At 48.9% G+C, this 17,456-nt stretch overlaps 6 protein-coding genes across 6 annotated transcripts; 4 read left to right on the forward strand and 2 right to left on the reverse strand.

Moving 5' to 3' along the window:
• Positions 1 to 654: 654 nt before the first annotated feature.
• On the forward strand, positions 655 to 1,752 carry N7509_013008 (uncharacterized protein; the record flags this gene model as incomplete). Its single annotated transcript, XM_056637645.1, has 3 exons — positions 655 to 812; positions 871 to 1,542; positions 1,593 to 1,752. 3 exons carry the CDS (start codon positions 655 to 657, stop codon positions 1,750 to 1,752), a joined length of 990 nt encoding a protein of 329 aa, XP_056481152.1.
• Positions 1,753 to 1,941: 189 nt separating this feature from the next.
• Positions 1,942 to 2,760, reverse strand: N7509_013009 (class I SAM-dependent methyltransferase; the record flags this gene model as incomplete). Its single annotated transcript, XM_056637646.1, has 1 exon — positions 1,942 to 2,760. The coding sequence occupies one exon, from the start codon at positions 2,758 to 2,760 to the stop codon at positions 1,942 to 1,944; it is 819 nt and encodes a 272-aa protein (XP_056481153.1).
• Positions 2,761 to 3,367: 607 nt separating this feature from the next.
• On the reverse strand, positions 3,368 to 5,044 carry N7509_013010 (dienelactone hydrolase; the record flags this gene model as incomplete). Its single annotated transcript, XM_056637647.1, has 4 exons — positions 3,368 to 4,242; positions 4,304 to 4,741; positions 4,799 to 4,835; positions 4,895 to 5,044. 4 exons carry the CDS (start codon positions 5,042 to 5,044, stop codon positions 3,368 to 3,370), a joined length of 1,500 nt encoding a protein of 499 aa, XP_056481154.1.
• A 2,046-nt stretch (positions 5,045 to 7,090) lies between these two features.
• Positions 7,091 to 7,381, forward strand: N7509_013011 (uncharacterized protein; the record flags this gene model as incomplete). The annotated part of the gene is made up of 1 exon (XM_056637648.1): positions 7,091 to 7,381. The coding sequence occupies one exon, from the start codon at positions 7,091 to 7,093 to the stop codon at positions 7,379 to 7,381; it is 291 nt and encodes a 96-aa protein (XP_056481155.1).
• Positions 7,382 to 10,671: 3,290 nt separating this feature from the next.
• On the forward strand, positions 10,672 to 12,558 carry N7509_013012 (putative phthalate transporter; the record flags this gene model as incomplete). The annotated part of the gene is made up of 8 exons (XM_056637649.1): positions 10,672 to 10,892; positions 10,947 to 10,986; positions 11,043 to 11,171; positions 11,250 to 11,367; positions 11,422 to 11,567; positions 11,625 to 11,842; positions 11,904 to 12,365; positions 12,435 to 12,558. The coding sequence occupies 8 exons, from the start codon at positions 10,672 to 10,674 to the stop codon at positions 12,556 to 12,558; spliced, it is 1,458 nt and encodes a 485-aa protein (XP_056481156.1).
• Positions 12,559 to 13,350: 792 nt separating this feature from the next.
• On the forward strand, positions 13,351 to 16,614 carry N7509_013013 (glycine decarboxylase subunit P; the record flags this gene model as incomplete). Its single annotated transcript, XM_056637650.1, has 3 exons — positions 13,351 to 15,927; positions 16,005 to 16,484; positions 16,558 to 16,614. 3 exons carry the CDS (start codon positions 13,351 to 13,353, stop codon positions 16,612 to 16,614), a joined length of 3,114 nt encoding a protein of 1,037 aa, XP_056481157.1.
• Between the last annotated feature and the right edge of the window lie 842 nt (positions 16,615 to 17,456).

Here is a 17,456-nt window from a genome sequence, read left to right on the forward strand (position 1 = left end):
GCATGTCTGGATCCTACCGTATTTCCAAAGATTTCATGCCAGGATATCTCCACCGGAGCCTTAGGCTTCAGCTTGCTTGCTGATTCCAGCTTTGTTTGCTACCTGTTTACTACCTGTCTCCTACAACTGAGGAGCTTTCCTTTTAACTTTATGCTTTCGCCCCCGTATTTTTCCGTTCTCGATCTACATTTTATGATGTGCCGTTGAGGACGTTTTTGTTAAGTGAATCGTTCATTTAAACGACGAAAACTATTCAATGGCTTCCTTCTTTTTCCATTCACGAGAATATCAATCAAACCTATCATCTCGGTACTTCCTTCCCTTTCTAATTCACATTCCGAAAAAGAACAATCTGGACTATTGAGGTGTGGGGCCTCAGGCATCGCTTGTCTTCCCCTGGTTTGTCCTCTTGTTGCCTCGCTCTCTCCTAGACATTTTACTCATTCACATACATCCATCCTTTCTATCCTTTTCATCTATTCAAGTCTCTGCTACGAGCCCAAACAGCAAAATGACACCGGCACAAGGAGAGGTTTTCGGCGAAACAACCTGGCTGGGAAACCCCCCGCGAGCCCTAACAAGAGGGAAAATAACGACGTTTGAGATCCTCGAAAAACGCCAGCTCGACTGCAATCCAATCTACCCAAAGAGAGCATGCAGAGAATTTCCAAGAAACTCCGGAATGGCGTCAAAAGGGGCGACGAGATCACCTCAAAGGACATCACAGGACACGGCGTCAAATTCAAGATTCGCACGGGTGAAGAAATCAGCACGAACGATTTCACGACAGGTAGACCTGGAAAACTCTTTTTGTAAGGAAATCCCTTTCCTTTCCTACGCTGTTAATGCTTATGTGAAAATCCTTGACAGAGGAGAACCCTTCATTCGTTACCACACCATGGATGAGTTGAAAGCAACCGCGCTGAAGCACACCGATGAATCATTCAAATTGAGCCCGCCATTCTGTTCAATGGATATTGGACACGTTGTCGAGGAAAGAGATCCCAAAACGAGACAGCTTATTTCGAAGAGAGGGATTCTGGATCTAAACACTGTGAAGGCGAAATACAAATCCGCCCAGGAGAAATGGCTGGCTTCGGGGGTTGACCATCGAGTGAGGGAAGTGTTACAGAATATCACCTGCGGTAAAGTCAACAAAGTTATCGCAGTTGGCTTGAACTCTATTTCATCGCCGATTCTCTTCGACGACCACGACCACGCTACAGTTCAAGGACGTACCCTCAACCAGCATCTGCTTTTCTTGACAATTTGTGACTACCTTCGCAACAGAAAAGTTCGATCGGGTGGAAAGTCTACCGATATCACATGCTTTGTACAGGACCCAGCCTACACAAAGGTCGACAAACAATTTTTCAATCTGCACCAGGTCAAGGTTCTCAAGGACCCGGAGGCATGGATCGAGGTTGACAAGTCATCGATGGTGATAGCAATAAACCCGGGTGTCCCAGCAAGACAGATCGTTATGGATGTGGCTCAACCCATGGTCATGTTCTGGATGACGCTCCAGAACGCATTACAGTGGTGGGAACCCCAGTTGATTTTGAGAAGTTGAAAAGCTAACTATTTTCTAGTGATACCGACCCGGATTCGGAGCGACTAACGGTTCTTCTGCGCAACTTTTACAGTGAAATGGATTTGATGCACCCCATGTTTGTCAATGCGACAGACCGAGCAGCGTATTCCGATCTTACAGATGTGTCAGTGTTCGTTCGTGCCTGGGGCTGTGACTGAGGCAGGAGAACCTTGAAAGTTGCAAAAGGGAAAATACCTAGGTCGGATAGCGAGAGATTGTACGGGTGGATGGCGTTAAAGGAGATGCCAAAGCCATATCCATAGGTTCAGAAATACAGTACAAACTCTGCCCCCGTCTAATAAAAATGCCACTAGATGCCGGTCAATTACTGGCACATCTTGTTTTCCCTATAGCTCCGCGGAAATAAGCAGGAAATAAGGACGATGTCTTTCATCCGCCCACTCTGGATGCTCAGCAACATCTTCCTTGGAAGGGACCCAGTCTTTCATTCCAGTCAACTTAAACCCGTTCTCCAGGAGGAGGGTAATGTATGTTTCCACCGTCCGATGGTACTTCTTGACACCCGAAATACCCAACCAACTTGTATATCGCCAGCCCTCCTCACTGTAGGAATCAAGTGGCCACACTTTCTTATCTTGGCCCCCCTCTTGGACAGAGATCCAATCTGGACCGGGGACTGTTGGTGCTGAGCAGATAGGGTGTTCCACCGAGAATACCAACCTACCCCCTTGCTTCAGTGAAGCGAAAATCTCACGATAAAGTCGAGAGAGATCCTCAACGTAGTGGAATGTCAAGGAGCTGTAGACGAGATCGTATGTGCCTTTCTCTAGGCTATCTCCGAATGTGATTTTATCGAGATCGCCTGTTCCAAACCCAATTTCAAAAGCCTTTGTTTGGACGGAATCCTCGAACTCCTTCGCCCGACTAATCATCTTCTCGGAGAGATCAATCCCCCTGATGTGGGAGGCGCCATTGTCGCGCGCCCATCTGGAAAACCAGCCATAACCACAACCGAGGTCAAGAACCCTCTTTCCGTTCAATTTGCTAATTTCAGAACTGGGTGCTTGGGTGCTATCTTGTAGCACCATTTTCTGTAAAACCGGCCATTCCGGAGCGGAGGATAGCCCGCCCTGTGAGCGTGGAAGAGTACTGTATGCTGAGAAGAACTCAGGATGGTCGTAGATATTTTGCGCTTCAGACGGCATGGTGGGAGAAAGACTTGGGAATTTAGGGAATCTAATTGAATCAAAAACCAACCGAGATTATCTGAAGAAGAAAAGAAGAAACGAATGCGGAGGCTTCCGACATCCGCTTTCCGAATGTGGTCCCCGACATACCATGTTGTCATTTATAATGACGAGCAAATCTTTCGACATAACTACTCAATGTACTAGACTATGGGTTATTTAAACACAGCCAAAAAGCCACTATTATTAGTGAATGTGTTCTAAACCGCGTCTCTATAAACAGCTACATAAAATATTATGGAAGTTGGTGGTTGGTGTCAGAAATTAGAAACTTGTTGACGCCTTTCGAGTCACGGAAATAACTTCAGCGCCGATATATCGTAATACCAATAAAGATCCATGGATTCCGCTAGCCACTACTGTTATTGCACTCCAGGACTACTGGTATTAGTACGATTTGTCAATTATTGAAAAATGGCATTGGATGCATATAGTAGTGATATCCGGAATTTTAACAGTAGACTTCAATATAAATAGTGACAAGATCCAATCAACATTAACATCATCGGTATACAAGTCCAACACAGTCAAAATGCAATCGGACTCACAACGATGCGGCGGCGAATTATGACTGTCCATTTCCATTCTCATCTCCAGAATCCCCGTCTTCCACAAATGCTTTGCGATCACCATTTTCCTCCTTCGATTTAACAGTTGATTCAGTCTCAGTAGCAGCACCCTCATCATCATCGTCATTCATGTGTTCAGTAATATCCGTCGCATTGCGCTGAGACTCCGGCTCCTGCTCCTGCTCCGGCTTTGGATCCGGCTTTGGCTCTGGATTTTCCTCTTGCACAGCCTTACCCTTGTTCCTCACAGGTAGTGAAGCTCCCACCTCACTCCTCCCTTCGGCCCCAGATTCATCCGGCGCCTGTGAAGACTTCGAGCTTTGAGCCTTTCGCGCGCGCGCATGAGCCCGACGAATAAGACGGTTGTGATAATCTTCTTGTTCAAGCTCGGTATCTTCATGAAGAATGCGGCGGGCGGCGTCTCGACCGACGACGGGAAGACGGTCGATTCCGTGGGGGTTATTGGGCGCAAGTTTTGGGTCGAGAAGTCCGACTTGGACTAGCACGCTTGCTTGGTCCCAGTAGACATGTTCCGAGTATAGACGCCCTCCCCGCAAGCTAACGATGCTCACTAACATTATTTCGACATTCTTGTTGGTCGGAGGCACGCCGGGAAGCATCCATGGAATTTCATTGGTATGCTGGAAGGAAATGTAGAGTTCGTCCACGACACGGTCGGCTCCGGCTGTTCGGGATACGAGACGGATATGCATCGAGGAAGGTAGCTTTCCTAGGAAGAACTGCCCGTAGAAACGGCGGAGAGCTTGTTTGCCAATTCCACCGGATAAAGTCGAGGTATATGTCACAGATGGGACTTTGTTCTGGACGTATCCCTCCAACGTCTTGGACAAATTTGATCTGAAGAATTTGGCTGCATCCAATTAGTTCAAGTTTCGAGTCACAATGTGAAGCAGTTTGTGCGTATAGTATACCTTCTTGATGATCATCCCAGCGCCTTTCGTGGTCTGCATCTCGAGAAAATCCCTTTCTCAAAGCTTTCACAGTCCGAGTCCAGGCAATATCTGCTGCCAGATTGTTATACTCCTCCATGTCGTGTTCAGCAAATCCAGGTTCTGCATATTCGTAGGTAAATGCCGGGTAGGCAAGTGTCATGCGTTCACCAGTACCGAGTCCAGGCTGAATTGGTCTCGTCTTGCGGCGCCTCTTTCCCTGCAATCCCAAAGCTTGTGGTTGTGCGAGGACATCGATCGTTTTGCCCGCTAGATGAACTAAAACAGGTAGGGAGAGGGCGAAGCTCGTTCGAGTATCAGGAATGACGGTCGGGTAGTATGCGATTAGACCACAAAGCCGGCTGCAGTTGAAAGACTTGCTGTAATACTCCAGACAGTAGCTGGCCGCTTCTCCAAATGCTATCCAAAGATCGTTTAGCTCGGTCACCACAATGAATCAACACCAAGGAAACATACCAATCACTGCGTAATTCTCTCCGACACCCAGCCCTTCCTTCACAGTCTTCAGTTGGCTCTCGTACTCTTTTCCCCGCCATTTAGAGGCAAATAGACGACATCGAATCCTTCCTCCTGCCAATCTTGGATAGTTTGGTTGTCAAATTCGTTGGTCTCAGAGGTGATGCAAACTCGCGCATTGTTGTTGCCATTATTATACAGGAGCCCGTTGCTTAATCCGGGGGCACTGATGGAAACAGTCGCCATGTTGTAAAATGCGACCGGTGGAAGTGTTGTCGATTCTCCGTGAGGATTCCCCGTGTGGGTCGGGATGGACTTCAAGAATACGCCGACCGATGGATATTTCGATGCGCGTATTTTGGCCTGTGATGCGAAAAAAAGACTAAAAATCAGTTGGAATGGAGCTCAACGTTGAAAAGAAAAGGATGCTGTCCTCGTCGCATGACAGCTAACGGGTCTACGTCATTGGCGCTGTCAGGTTAGCCTCGACGTCATTTGTGTCGCCTTCCATGGAAAATCATCAGGGAAAATAGATTAACTGGCCATTTGGGGTAAAGATTCGATGGGACAGGGGTTATCCACCACCCAAACGCCCATGGATATAGTTATTTTAGCGTCTTCTTTCACAAAAATATAGAAACAAGATTTTGGGTGCTAGTTACTCGTAGAAGTTCTTAGGTTCAAGTTAAGAAAAGTTGATATAAGTAGCCCCGGGCAGGAACCACATCACTATGTCTTTTTTGACCGACAGCTTGGTCAGAAATTGATATGTGAATACTACTACTATTATATATCCATATTTCATTTCATTTTGGCCAGATGGTGCGCTCAGAAAGAGGCTTTCGGTGGCTTTAACTTTGATGTGATGCAAAAAACAATACAGAGGCGTTGGGGAGAACACGACGACCACGTTAACTGGATACAGCCTTGGAATTGATTTAAGATACCTGGGTATCATATATGAAGCCTGATTCTCAAAGATAATAAATACGTTCAAATCGATCGAACTTTCTGGTACAGGAAATTAAATAACATGAATAATGACGCATAAATCCCCCACTGAACGGAAAAGCTATCAGACTTGAAGATTGCATCTTTGATACAGAGAGTAATCATAAAAGTCACGCTCCCTATAATGAATGCTTCGGTAGAACCTCGCCATGAAGGGCCCTGGGGCCTGGGAGTAGTAGGAGGTGAAGGGGAGAAATCTCTCGTTGTCTTTGGTATTCATATTTTGCGTTATGATAATATAGCCCAATCCATGCACTCAAATAAGGAACAGAGCGTTAATTGAGTTCAAGTTACTGGTCTAATCAAATTAAATCCTTATTGCCTACCGATATCTAACCAGTATTTCGCTTGTTTTCTAAGCTCCCAGATTTGTAGAAAATGTGTGGGATATTAAAATTCGAAGAACTTGACGGTCATGGATTTCATAAGAGACCATGGATACTACCAACAGACGGGTAGAATTGGCGCGGATGCAAGATTGAGTCGGAACTGCCGGGTTGAAGGCTGCCCACCTAAGCAGATGTTTCTAGGGACCGTTGTTAGAATTTATATAGTGCTGGAGTGTCAGTGGATTCCACCTAACCACGGGCGGCCGAGGCTGAAAGTCCAAAATTTGCAGGATGTATGTAAATGGGTGGGTGAATGCGGCCTGAGCTCTATCCTAATTTTGGAAATCCAAAAAATGCCACAAACCACCCACAGGGGCTAATCCACAGGCAGCGTTTCAGCTGCGGATCGATCCTTTGGGCCCACCATCGTCGCTAATGCCGGCATTGGCCCGCCCAAACCATGCGGGGCTGAGAGCTATATCTAGGTGATATCTACTCCAGAATTGACTTGGATTCGACCCGAAACTTCGAGATTATCACTTCTCCTCTGATGACGGAGGGCGTGTACTTATTGTGGGATGATTGATACAAGACTGGTATGAGTAAGATGTCATTCCAGAGACGATTCACTACTTGTTATATGCAAAGGAGTAATTATATGTACATATCCAAGATACCGATTCTCCAAATGCTTCCAAGCTTGTTCGTACAACTGACAATCTGACGACTTCAAAAGTAGGATGCACTCAATAGAGCCATGTTTGTACCAGCAAGCTTTTACACAGAACTCGTGATACATTTCTCGCCTCCAGTGTCGCCCTGGCAGTTGTAGTTTTTCTGGGTATTGAATCCAGTCATCTCGAAGGCTTTATTGCTCTGTGCAGTAGCCTCCGTATCAGAGCCATGGCACGAGGTGAAAAGACTGAGGAATTGAGGGCAATAAGTGTTGACCATGCCACCAGTGAAATGTTGTGCCAGCGGTATTGATGAACGCAAAAATACTCTTGCAAGAGGGAAGGGGATGTCCAGTACCAGCCTCAACGCAAACCTTGCTATCGACGACGCCAACAATTGCGGTGACACCGCCGGCTGCACCACTGGCAATAGAATAGCAAATGGAATTAATCTGAAGCTTGCTCAGATTATCTTCAATGTTGCCATGGCCCTGACATTTGCCGTTGATAGAGCTTCTCATGACCGGCCGTATACGAATAGTATGTCTGCGACGCATAAGTCACTGTAATTGTGTGGCATTTATCTCTAGGGATATCTTGTGAGGGTCTACTATTTTCTCTCGCTGTGACCTTTCGGCCACAATATAAAGATTTATTGGCCGCTTTATTCAGGCAAAGTAATGCATTAATAGGAATATGTGTTTCTTCCTATAGAAAGATCAAAGCAAGACACAAAGCGCAATTATAATACTACTTTGGCCAAACGCCACAAAAGTTCTTGGGAGGGCCATGTGTTTCAATCGGAGGATTGGACCCTCCGGCATGTTAGAAGCACGGCCACTTGATACTTTACTCCACGTCGCTCTAATTCCTGGCTCACGGTATCTTCGTATCCAAAGAGTTTATCCACCCAGTACTTTGTTGTAGATGTGGTCTCGAATCCCGCGAGGAAGCATATTGAAGAAAAAGAAATTTTGTTCTCGAATATCGAGGGTCATCTCGCTTGTGTCGGCGAGGAGGTGTTCCATCGAATGGAAGAGAGTGAGAGCTTTTTAGCGAGGGAGAGGAGATTGCAGTGCATATTCTGTCGGATGTCCTACTTTCCTCAGACGCGGGCGGGCGCGTCGTCGCGGTAGGTTATGTTTCAAGCGATGGACCCAAGAACAAGGGAAGAACTGGCACACGCAAATCGTACAAATAAGCGCGAAATGAATGGCTAGTTGTTTCCAAAAGCTTCTGTGTCTCAGCGTGGCGGGATCCATTTTGCATTCACCCAAGGGCAAATTGGTAGTCGCTGGTTACTTTGTTAGGTTGATTTCAAAGGGGATGCGGTGCGCTGAAGTTGTCCTGATATTTTCTCTTTCAAGCTTGCCTCCAATTATGATGATGGAGCCACGTAGATATGGAGGTGACACGGTGGCCCGATAGAAAAGATCGAGAGTCTAATTTGCATGTATTCTGCGAATCCTCCAAAGGCTCTGTCCTATCCTACCTTGAGATACATAATTCATGTCAGCCTGAAATCTAACGATCGAATTTCGGAAGGGCCACCTGGCATAAAGTTGAAGTAGCCAATAGCTAGAAGCGAAAAATGCTAATAATGTATTTAATTTTGTTTAAGATGGAGTGACTCACACCAGTGCCATTTGGCGTTGAGCCATCATTCTGGCAATTTTGGCGAACATAAACTAGAAGTAGCAGTAGGTGACCTCGAGAGGCAGTTGGGGTATTGAACGCAAACAGAGAATTTAAGCGCCCAAACGGCAAAGGCCTTCTTCTCCTCTAAGTGATCCAGCTTCACACTATTCCTGAAGGAAAATCCCATAAGATACAGAGTGTCGGAGCAAGGAGTATTATGACACCATGCCCAGCACACGATGAAGACCGCGGAAATGAAAATTGATTATAGGATTACTTATCTCAATTTGTATATCTGTATGATGGCGGAGCTGAACAATGCCCATTTGAGCAAATAGGCAGTGATGGTCGTGAACTTTCAAACAGAGAAGAGAACTGACAGTATATACGGAACAAGTTCCGTAGACGTCTGAAAGACAAATCATTTAAAACCTGCCGAGAAAGAAAAATCTCAAGTCTTTGGCTCCTGTTTTCTTTGAACATGAAAAGGGGTACCTCGCGATGGCAATATTTGCTTAATATGATATACCAGACTCCAAGTAGATGAAAGAACGATCGGCAACTCTGAAGCATCGTCCCCTCCCTTCTCCCCACTCCCCCGGATACTTCCCCACGTGGGGCTACCCAACCTGCAGGTTTAGATTCTACGAGCTCAACCTTCTTATCTTGATGCCTAGGTTCAGACCGCTGTCAAAGCAAATTGCACCCCCTTGATTGGTTTATCTTAATCGGCTGTATGCCTGCAGCAACCCGCATGGCCAGATCGCGCGTGCTGTGTACCAAGTGGTGAGGTCATGCTGCATGAAATGGAAAGTATTCAACCTAGTACACGAGTAATCCCCACTACAATCGTAAGATCCAAGTACAGGAAGAGGTCGCCTGTGGTAGCGAGCTTTTCGGATGGATAAGGTTGTCTCAGAACGCACGGTTTGCCCTGTGTAGTAACTGACAGCCGAACCCCAGGAATGTCCTTCGTATAAAACTCGTGGCTGAAGTTTAAGTTGCGCATGACTCGTTGGCTAGACAATAAGGTCGATAGATCATCCGAGGCTCAACCCTCCTTCTACTCCATATAGGAAGGAGAGATAGATGACAACGGAGTAAATCGGGAAGGTAGCTAGTTTTGACCTACCATGAAACTCGGGGGCGGGGCTAGATTTCCACCGTCGTACGTCGAATATCGGTGGCAAAGGGAGATAAGGACATGTATGACATTTTCTTTTTGCAATTTAAGAAACATGTCATCATTTGTCACAGTGTAACAAACAACGATCAAACAAGCATTGGACCTCCCTATAGTGTAGAGTTTAGTATCACGCATTCAAACAAAAATACCTTCCGGAATCTACAGCTCCAGGCGAAGTCTGCAACAAAGAACAAACAGGTAAATCAACCAAAACAGAGACACAAAGACAAAATCAAGAAACATATTTACCAATAACTCCACCCCACTTTTAGGGGCAAAAAACAACCAAAAGGAATCCGCCGCATCTAACCACCCGTGTCACATTGCCAAGCAGCACCAAGAGCTGCCAAGCAGCTTTCCCCCGCATCCAAACACATCAGAATTCCCCAGATCATCATGCACCAGCCGCCACAGTGGTTCACCTCCCTCCGAGCGACACGTCTGACTCGCCCCAGCCCACGAAGTGTGGGGTTTCCCCCTCCTCACCGAGTCTCGGTGGCCAGTTTCTGTCTCTCTTTGTTATTTCTCTACAGTACATTCACTGGGACAGACCGAGGCATCTTCACATCTCGTCGGCTAATATTGTTTCCAAATGATTGTTAGAGGATTGGCAAAGCTCGCTAGATGGCTATTCAGGGCTGGGCGTTCTGGGCGATAATCTGTTCATCACCTGGTACTGGTTACAATGTCACAGGAAGAAAAGCCGCCGACCAATGGTTTTTGAGAAGATCCTAGGGGCCCCCTAGCTGTTGAGGTGTGAAACTCAATCAGGTATCTGGCCCGAGTGGAATAAACTCTCCATTCTGACCCCATGGGTAGTGCTGCAGGTTGGCCTCCGCACGTTCCTAGTCTCTTCTTGCGGGACGGGAATGATAAAAGCGTGCTGGGATCCTTGCATAGTTCTTTTGGAGCTCTATCTTTGTGCATGACTTGTGCTGTCACCACACCTGGCATTCTCAATTTTCTTTCACAACTTTACCAAGAGGGCTCCTATAATATATTGTCGGTCTCGGAAAGTCTTTCAGACAAGTCACCATGGGCTCCACGCCCGACGAGAAGGTCATCTACGATGATCGCATCGAAGATATTCAAGCACAGAAGACATCCAGTAGTACGGAAGATGAGGAAGAGTTTACAGAGGAAGAGCAGCGCAAGATCATTCGCCGCATTGATCTGCGACTTGTGACTATGACTGGACTGGCATACTGCATTTCGTTGATGGACCGGACTAATCTGAGTGCTGCAGCTATTGCGGGGTGAGCAGTCTAGCCTCTCACCTTATCATTTCTGTTTACTAACAACTCGCGAAGGTTGAAAACAGAGTTGGAACTTGGTGTCGGCAATCGCTATGTATGTTCCCCCGGCTCATTCATGGCGAGGTATGTGTCCATCTAACGAATTGATAGTCTATTGTCGTGCTCATGTTCTTCGTGCCTTACGTTATCTTCCAACCTCCTATGACCATTTTAATTCGCAAGATCGGACCGACTATATTCTTGGGGACCATTGTTATGACGTGGGCGGTGATTATGATTGTATGCCTTGAAGCCTTCGCGACCTTGGGAGTCGCTGCCAGTGGAGATTCAACAACACGCTAACACGATATATTTCAGGGAACTGGATTCGTCAAAAACTGGGGCCAATTAGTCGGACTACGCGTTCTACTGGGTGTTTTGGAGGCAGGCTACTTCCCGGGGTGTGTTTACTTGCTTTCCTGCTGGTATACCCGATGTAAGTTTCAATGGATATAGCCCGTTCTTGAACGCGCCGACTTATGCGACGCAGATGATGTGCAAAAGCGATTCTCGGTGTTCTACCTCATCGGCTGTGTCGCATCTGCATTATCCGGTATTTTGGCATTCGGCTTGATGCAGTTGTCCGGTACGCATGGGCTTGGTGGATGGCGATGGATTTTCATTCTCGAGGGAGTGGTATGTTTATAAGCCGCCGTCGTTTCAACTACATTCTCACGGGACTAATGAGTGAAGATCACCGGGTTTATCGGCATGCTCTGCTTCGCTTTCCTAGTCGACTTCCCAGACCGCGCCTCCAAATCCTGGAGATTCCTCAGCAAAAAGGAGAGCGACTGGGTTGTCCGCCGCATCAACAATGATCGTAAAGACGGCAATCTCGAGGCGTTCTCCCTAAAGAAGTTCCTGAAGCCCGGACTTGATCCTAAGATTTGGGGCTTCGCTCTGATTTTCTTGTACGTCAGATCTACAGATCTCACCGGAGTGAGGGTTCATGCTAACACTAACACTCTACAGCTGCCTGACTACAGTCACCTACGCAATCGCCTATTTCCTCCCCATCATCTTGATGGAAGGTATGAAGTTCGACGTTGGGAAGTCGCAATGCCTTGTGGCCCCGCCATACGTCTTCGCCGGCATTGTTATGTATAGCACAGCCTGGATCGGTGACCGATACAAAATCCGCGGACCAATCCTCATTGGCAACTGCTTGCTCTGCATCATCGGCTTGCCCATGATGGGATTTGCCAAGGGCAACGCGGTGCGGTACGCAGGTGTCTTTTTCACGGTCGCAGGTGCAAATGCGAATATTCCGTCTTGCATGGCGTACCAGGCGAATAATGTGCGTGGTCAGTGGACTCGCGCGTTCAGCAGTGCCACACTGGTTGGATTTGGCGGTATCGGTGGCATTGCCAGTAGTTTGGTCTTCCGTGATCAGGATGCGCCGGAGTACCGGCCGGGCATGTACGCTGCCATTGCGTAAGTTTGACCCATCCAAAATATTTTCCCGATCTCTTTTCATGTATACTGATATATCCGGTGAACCAGATGCAACATTATGATTATTTTGGTGGTTTGCTGTCTGAGCGTGTGGTTCTGGTTCTGCAACAAGCAGGCGGAGAAGGGCGAACGCGAGATCGAGGGGGAGCCCAGTTTCCGGTATACCATTTAGGCGTAGCTGTGAAATAGTGATGGGTGCACGGTATGGATGATGACGAATTGAATTGAATTATGTTATGACGATAATTTTGGAAAATGTAGAGCATACTGGAGAAGAAAGGAGTGTAGATACAAATTGTTTTCCCCGGACTGGCCGATCACATGGCTGCGACAACGGAGTGTCACATGACCATGTCTCCCCGCAATTTCGCTTTCCCGGCACTACAACACCACGTAGTCGTATAGTGTTGATGGTTGGATGAAGAAGGACTGAATGGAACATCAGCATAGTATGAATTCCATGATTCTCTCATAGTACTGTATTAAAATAGAGAGCTGTGAGTCTAGAGCAGCACCGGGTCCCTGATTGAATCACCTGATTCCCCGTCACATGACCCCTCGTTATCTTTCCGCAACTTCACTTTTCCCTCGGAAAACGATCAACCGCCGAATGCCACCGCCAACTTCATTGGATCTCGACCCACATCCTCGCTTCAGAGCATCACCATTGGTGCGATAGGAGCTGCAATGGGCCTCGGGTCCACTCCCGACCCCGTTATCGCAGTTTTCCGTCGCGTTGCCCGTCGGTCGGCGGCTGTAGGGTTCACGCTTCCTACGGCCCTGAACCACCGGGAAAAACGAGGCCGATGCGGATCATAAATATTATTTCTCTGTGATCCTACCTAACTTCTTTTCTCATTCTCCTCACTCTATTTCTTCATCCCTGTCATTCTACCTCAATTGTGTCGTGTGTTGAGGTGTCCCTCCCCCCACCCTCCCTACGTCACTCCCCCGGTAGCTCTTCATGGCGGCATCCTGGTTTGCCCTGCGTGGCGGCCGCCAGCTCGCTCTGCGTTCGCGTGTGCGAGCTGGTCCCTCCCCGGTGGCCCTCCGCTCCGTGACTCTCTCGCCCTTCAATGGCAGTCGTGGCTTGCACACCAAGCAAGAAGCTCCCGCTGCTCGCCGCGGAGTATACACTAGCTCCGTCTATGCTCATGGCGACCCTCACCCGCCTGATGTCTTCCAACCCCTCGATACTTTCCCCCGCAGACACATTGGCCCTTCACCCGAAGCGGCCCAAGAGATGCTGGCGGTTCTGGACCCTCCTGCCGCGTCTCTCGACGAATTCGTCGGCCAGGTCCTCCCCGCCGACATTCTGTCCAAGAAGAACCTTGCGGTCTCCGAGCCCCACGCTGACATCAACCTCTACCGCTCAGCTGTGCAAGGTGGACTCGGCGAGACTGATATGCTCAAGCTCCTTGACACCTACCGTAAGAATATCGATGTCTCCGGCAAGACCTACATTGGAACCGGCTACTACCCTACGATTGTTCCTCCGGTTATCCTCCGCAATGTCCTGGAGAACCCCGCTTGGTACACCAGCTACACTCCCTATCAGCCTGAGATCAGCCAGGGCCGCCTCGAGTCCCTCCTCAACTTCCAGACCCTGTCCGCCGACCTGACTGGTCTACCCTTCGCCAATGCCTCCGTTCTCGACGAGGCCACTGCCGCCGCCGAGGCCATGACCATGTCCTTCGCCACTATGCCCACCTCCAAGCAAAAGAAGGCCGAGAAGTCCTTCGTTGTCTCCCATCTCTGCCACCCCCAGACTATCGCCGTTATGCAGTCCCGCGCCGAGGGATTCGGAATCAACCTCGTCATTGGTGATGTGATGGCTGATAACTTCAAGCTGGTCAAGGACCAGGGTGACCATTTGATCGGTGTTCTGGCTCAGTACCCCGATACCGAGGGTGGTGTCTACGACTTCCAATCCCTCAGTGACTCTATCCACGGCCAAGGTGGTACCTTCAGTGTTGCCACTGATCTGCTGGCCCTGACCGTTCTCAAGGCCCCCGGTGAATTTGGCGCTGATATCGCTTTCGGTAACGCCCAGCGATTGGGTGTCCCCATGGGCTTCGGTGGTCCCCACGCCGCTTTCTTCGCCTGTGCGGATAAGTACAAGCGTAAGGTCCCTGGTCGTGTCGTTGGTGTGTCCAAGGACCGCACTGGCAATCGCGCCCTTCGTCTGGCTCTCCAGACCCGTGAACAGCACATTCGTCGTGAGAAGGCCACCAGCAACATTTGCACTGCCCAGGCCCTCCTTGCCAACATGACTGCCATGTACGCTGTCTACCACGGCCCTGTCGGTCTCAAGTCCATTGCTCATCGCATTGTCTCCATGACTGCTCTCCTCCGTGAGAAGCTGGTCGGTCTCGGCTACAATGTTCCCGTCCGCTCTAATGTCGAGGGCGAGGCTGTCTTCGACACTCTTGCCATTGAGCTTGAGAATGCATTCGAGGCTGAGGATGTTATTGCTGCTGCTCGTGAGAAGAACGTTTTCCTGCGCCGCTTCGGTGAGAACAAGGTTGGCATCTCTCTTGACGAGACCGTCGGCCGTGATGAGGTCAAGGGTATCTTGGATATCTTTGCTGCTCACAAGAAGGTCTCTGCCGTGGAGGTTGATGGCACTCTGTCTGTCACCCCCATTCCCGCCAGCCTGGAGCGTACCTCCTCCTTCATGACCCACCCTGTCTTCAACACCCACCACTCTGAGACCGAGATGCTCCGCTACATCAAGCACCTCGAGTCTAAGGATCTTTCCCTGGCCCATTCCATGATTCCCCTTGGATCTTGCACCATGAAGCTCAACGCTACCACGGAAATGATCCCTGTCTCCTGGCCCGAGTTCTCCCAGATGCACCCCTTCATGCCCGCTGACAAGGCCAAGGGCTACATCCAGATGATCGATGATCTGGAGCAGCAGCTTGCCGACATCACCGGCATGGCTGAGGTCACTGTGCAGCCCAACTCCGGTGCTCAGGGTGAGTTCGCGGGTCTGCGTGTCATCAAGAAGTTCCAGGAGGCCAGTGGTGAGGCTAAGCGCAACATCTGCCTGATCCCCGTCTCTGCTCACGGTACCAACCCTGCCTCTGCTGCTATGGCTGGTATGCGTGTTGTCACCATCAAGTGTGACACAAAGACCGGTAACCTGGATCTGGCTGATCTTAAGGCCAAGTGTGAGAAGCACGCGGACGAGCTCGCCGCTTTCATGATCACCTACCCCAGCACCTTCGGTGTGTACGAGCCTGGTGCCAAGGAGGCTATCCGACTGGTCCACGAGCACGGTGGCCAGGTCTACATGGATGGTGCCAACATGAACGCCCAGATCGGTCTCTGCTCTCCTGGCGAGATTGGCGCTGATGTGTGCCACTTGAACCTGCACAAGACCTTCTGCATTCCCCACGGTGGTGGTGGTCCCGGTGTCGGTCCCATTGGTGTCGCGGAGCATCTGCGCCCCTTCCTGCCCGGCCACCCGGCCAACGAGTACCTCCAATCTAAGCGTGGCGATACCGCTTCTCCCCCTATCTCCGCCGCTCCCTGGGTAGCGCCAGCATTCTCCCCATCACCTTCAACTATATTAACATGATGGGAGACCGTGGCCTAACTCACGCTACCAAGATCACCCTGCTGAACGCCAACTACATCCTCGCCCGCCTCAAGCCCCACTACCCGATCCTGTACACCAACGAGAACGGTCGCTGCGCTCACGAGTTCATCCTCGACCTGCGCGGCTTCAAGGAGACTGCCGGCGTCGAGGCCATTGATGTCGCCAAGCGTCTGCAAGATTACGGCTTCCACGCTCCCACCATGTCCTGGCCCGTCTCGAACACTCTGATGATCGAGCCCACCGAGTCAGAGAACAAGGCCGAGCTGGACCGCTTCTGCGACGCCCTGATCTCCATCCGCCAGGAGATTGCCGACGTCGAGGCCGGCAAGCAGCCGCGCGAGGGCAACGTTCTCAAGAACTCCCCCCCCACACTCAGCGCGATCTGCTCTCCACCGAGTGGACCCGCTCTTACTCCCGTGAGACAGCCGCTTACCCCCAGCCCTACTTGCTGGAGAAGAAGTTCTGGCCCAGCGTCACCCGTGTTGATGATGGTAAGCTTTTCTCCCTTCAATCCCTGATCCAACCTCCGTTCCATTCCTGAGCATTTACTAATTTACTTTGCAGCATTTCGGTGACCAGAACCTCTTCTGCACCTGCGGGCCGGTCGAGGATACTGAATAGATTATGATACCCATGTGATGGCTTGGTTTAGTTTGGCTTGCTCTGCATTTCCGTCTTGCGTGATCGTGGCCCATGTCTACCTAGCCTAGACTGGAACTCGTTAGATTGAGTTCTGGAGCTAGAGTGCTTGCTTGGCCCGACGATTTACTTTTTTCTTTCTGATGTATACATTCAACATTTTCCCTTTTTTCTGTTTTCATGATCATGACTCATGTTTCAAAAGTGGAGACTATTTCAACATTAAATAGCTTTCTTACTGTGGTTTTGACTGTTGGGTACTGTAAATAAATTAATTGATCATCAATTCTGTTGCTACTAGTATTTACTCTTTCTGCTTCTAACTTTCCATAAACTCATATGAAGTTAGGATTAACCTAGCTGGAAATCTCAAGTCGGGTCTTTGCCGTAAATCAACCTAGAGGTGCAACTTCTGTACCTATATCTCTGGCAAAAAGTCACAATACTACTAGCATTACTATCACAGGGCCTTTGCTAGGTACTACTAGAATACTCCCAGAACTTAACTACTGGCACCCTACTCTGTTGCCAATGAACGATACTGCCTAATGGGTACTAGTAGCTACCCTTCAGAATCAAGTTGGCTAATATTATCATGATGATCTAGTATTCAAGTTGAAGTGGGTAGTAGTATGGATATAATCTGAATTCAACCTTCGGAGTCATTCAAAGTTTCTACTAGGTAGTATATCTGCATACCGGGCGGTATTATGAACTCCAATGAGCCCGACAAGCCTATATCAAAGAACAGTCTTTTGTTTAGGAAATTGCAAGTGATATTAAACCAAGGCTGGTGAGTGCAAAAGGGTCGCTTATCTCACTGT

This window comes from Penicillium cosmopolitanum, assembly GCF_028827165.1.
Source record: "Penicillium cosmopolitanum strain IBT 29677 chromosome Unknown utg000012l:1.0-3308103.0:1.0-3310761.0, whole genome shotgun sequence".
Classification (NCBI taxonomy): Eukaryota; Fungi; Ascomycota; class Eurotiomycetes; order Eurotiales; family Aspergillaceae; genus Penicillium; species Penicillium cosmopolitanum.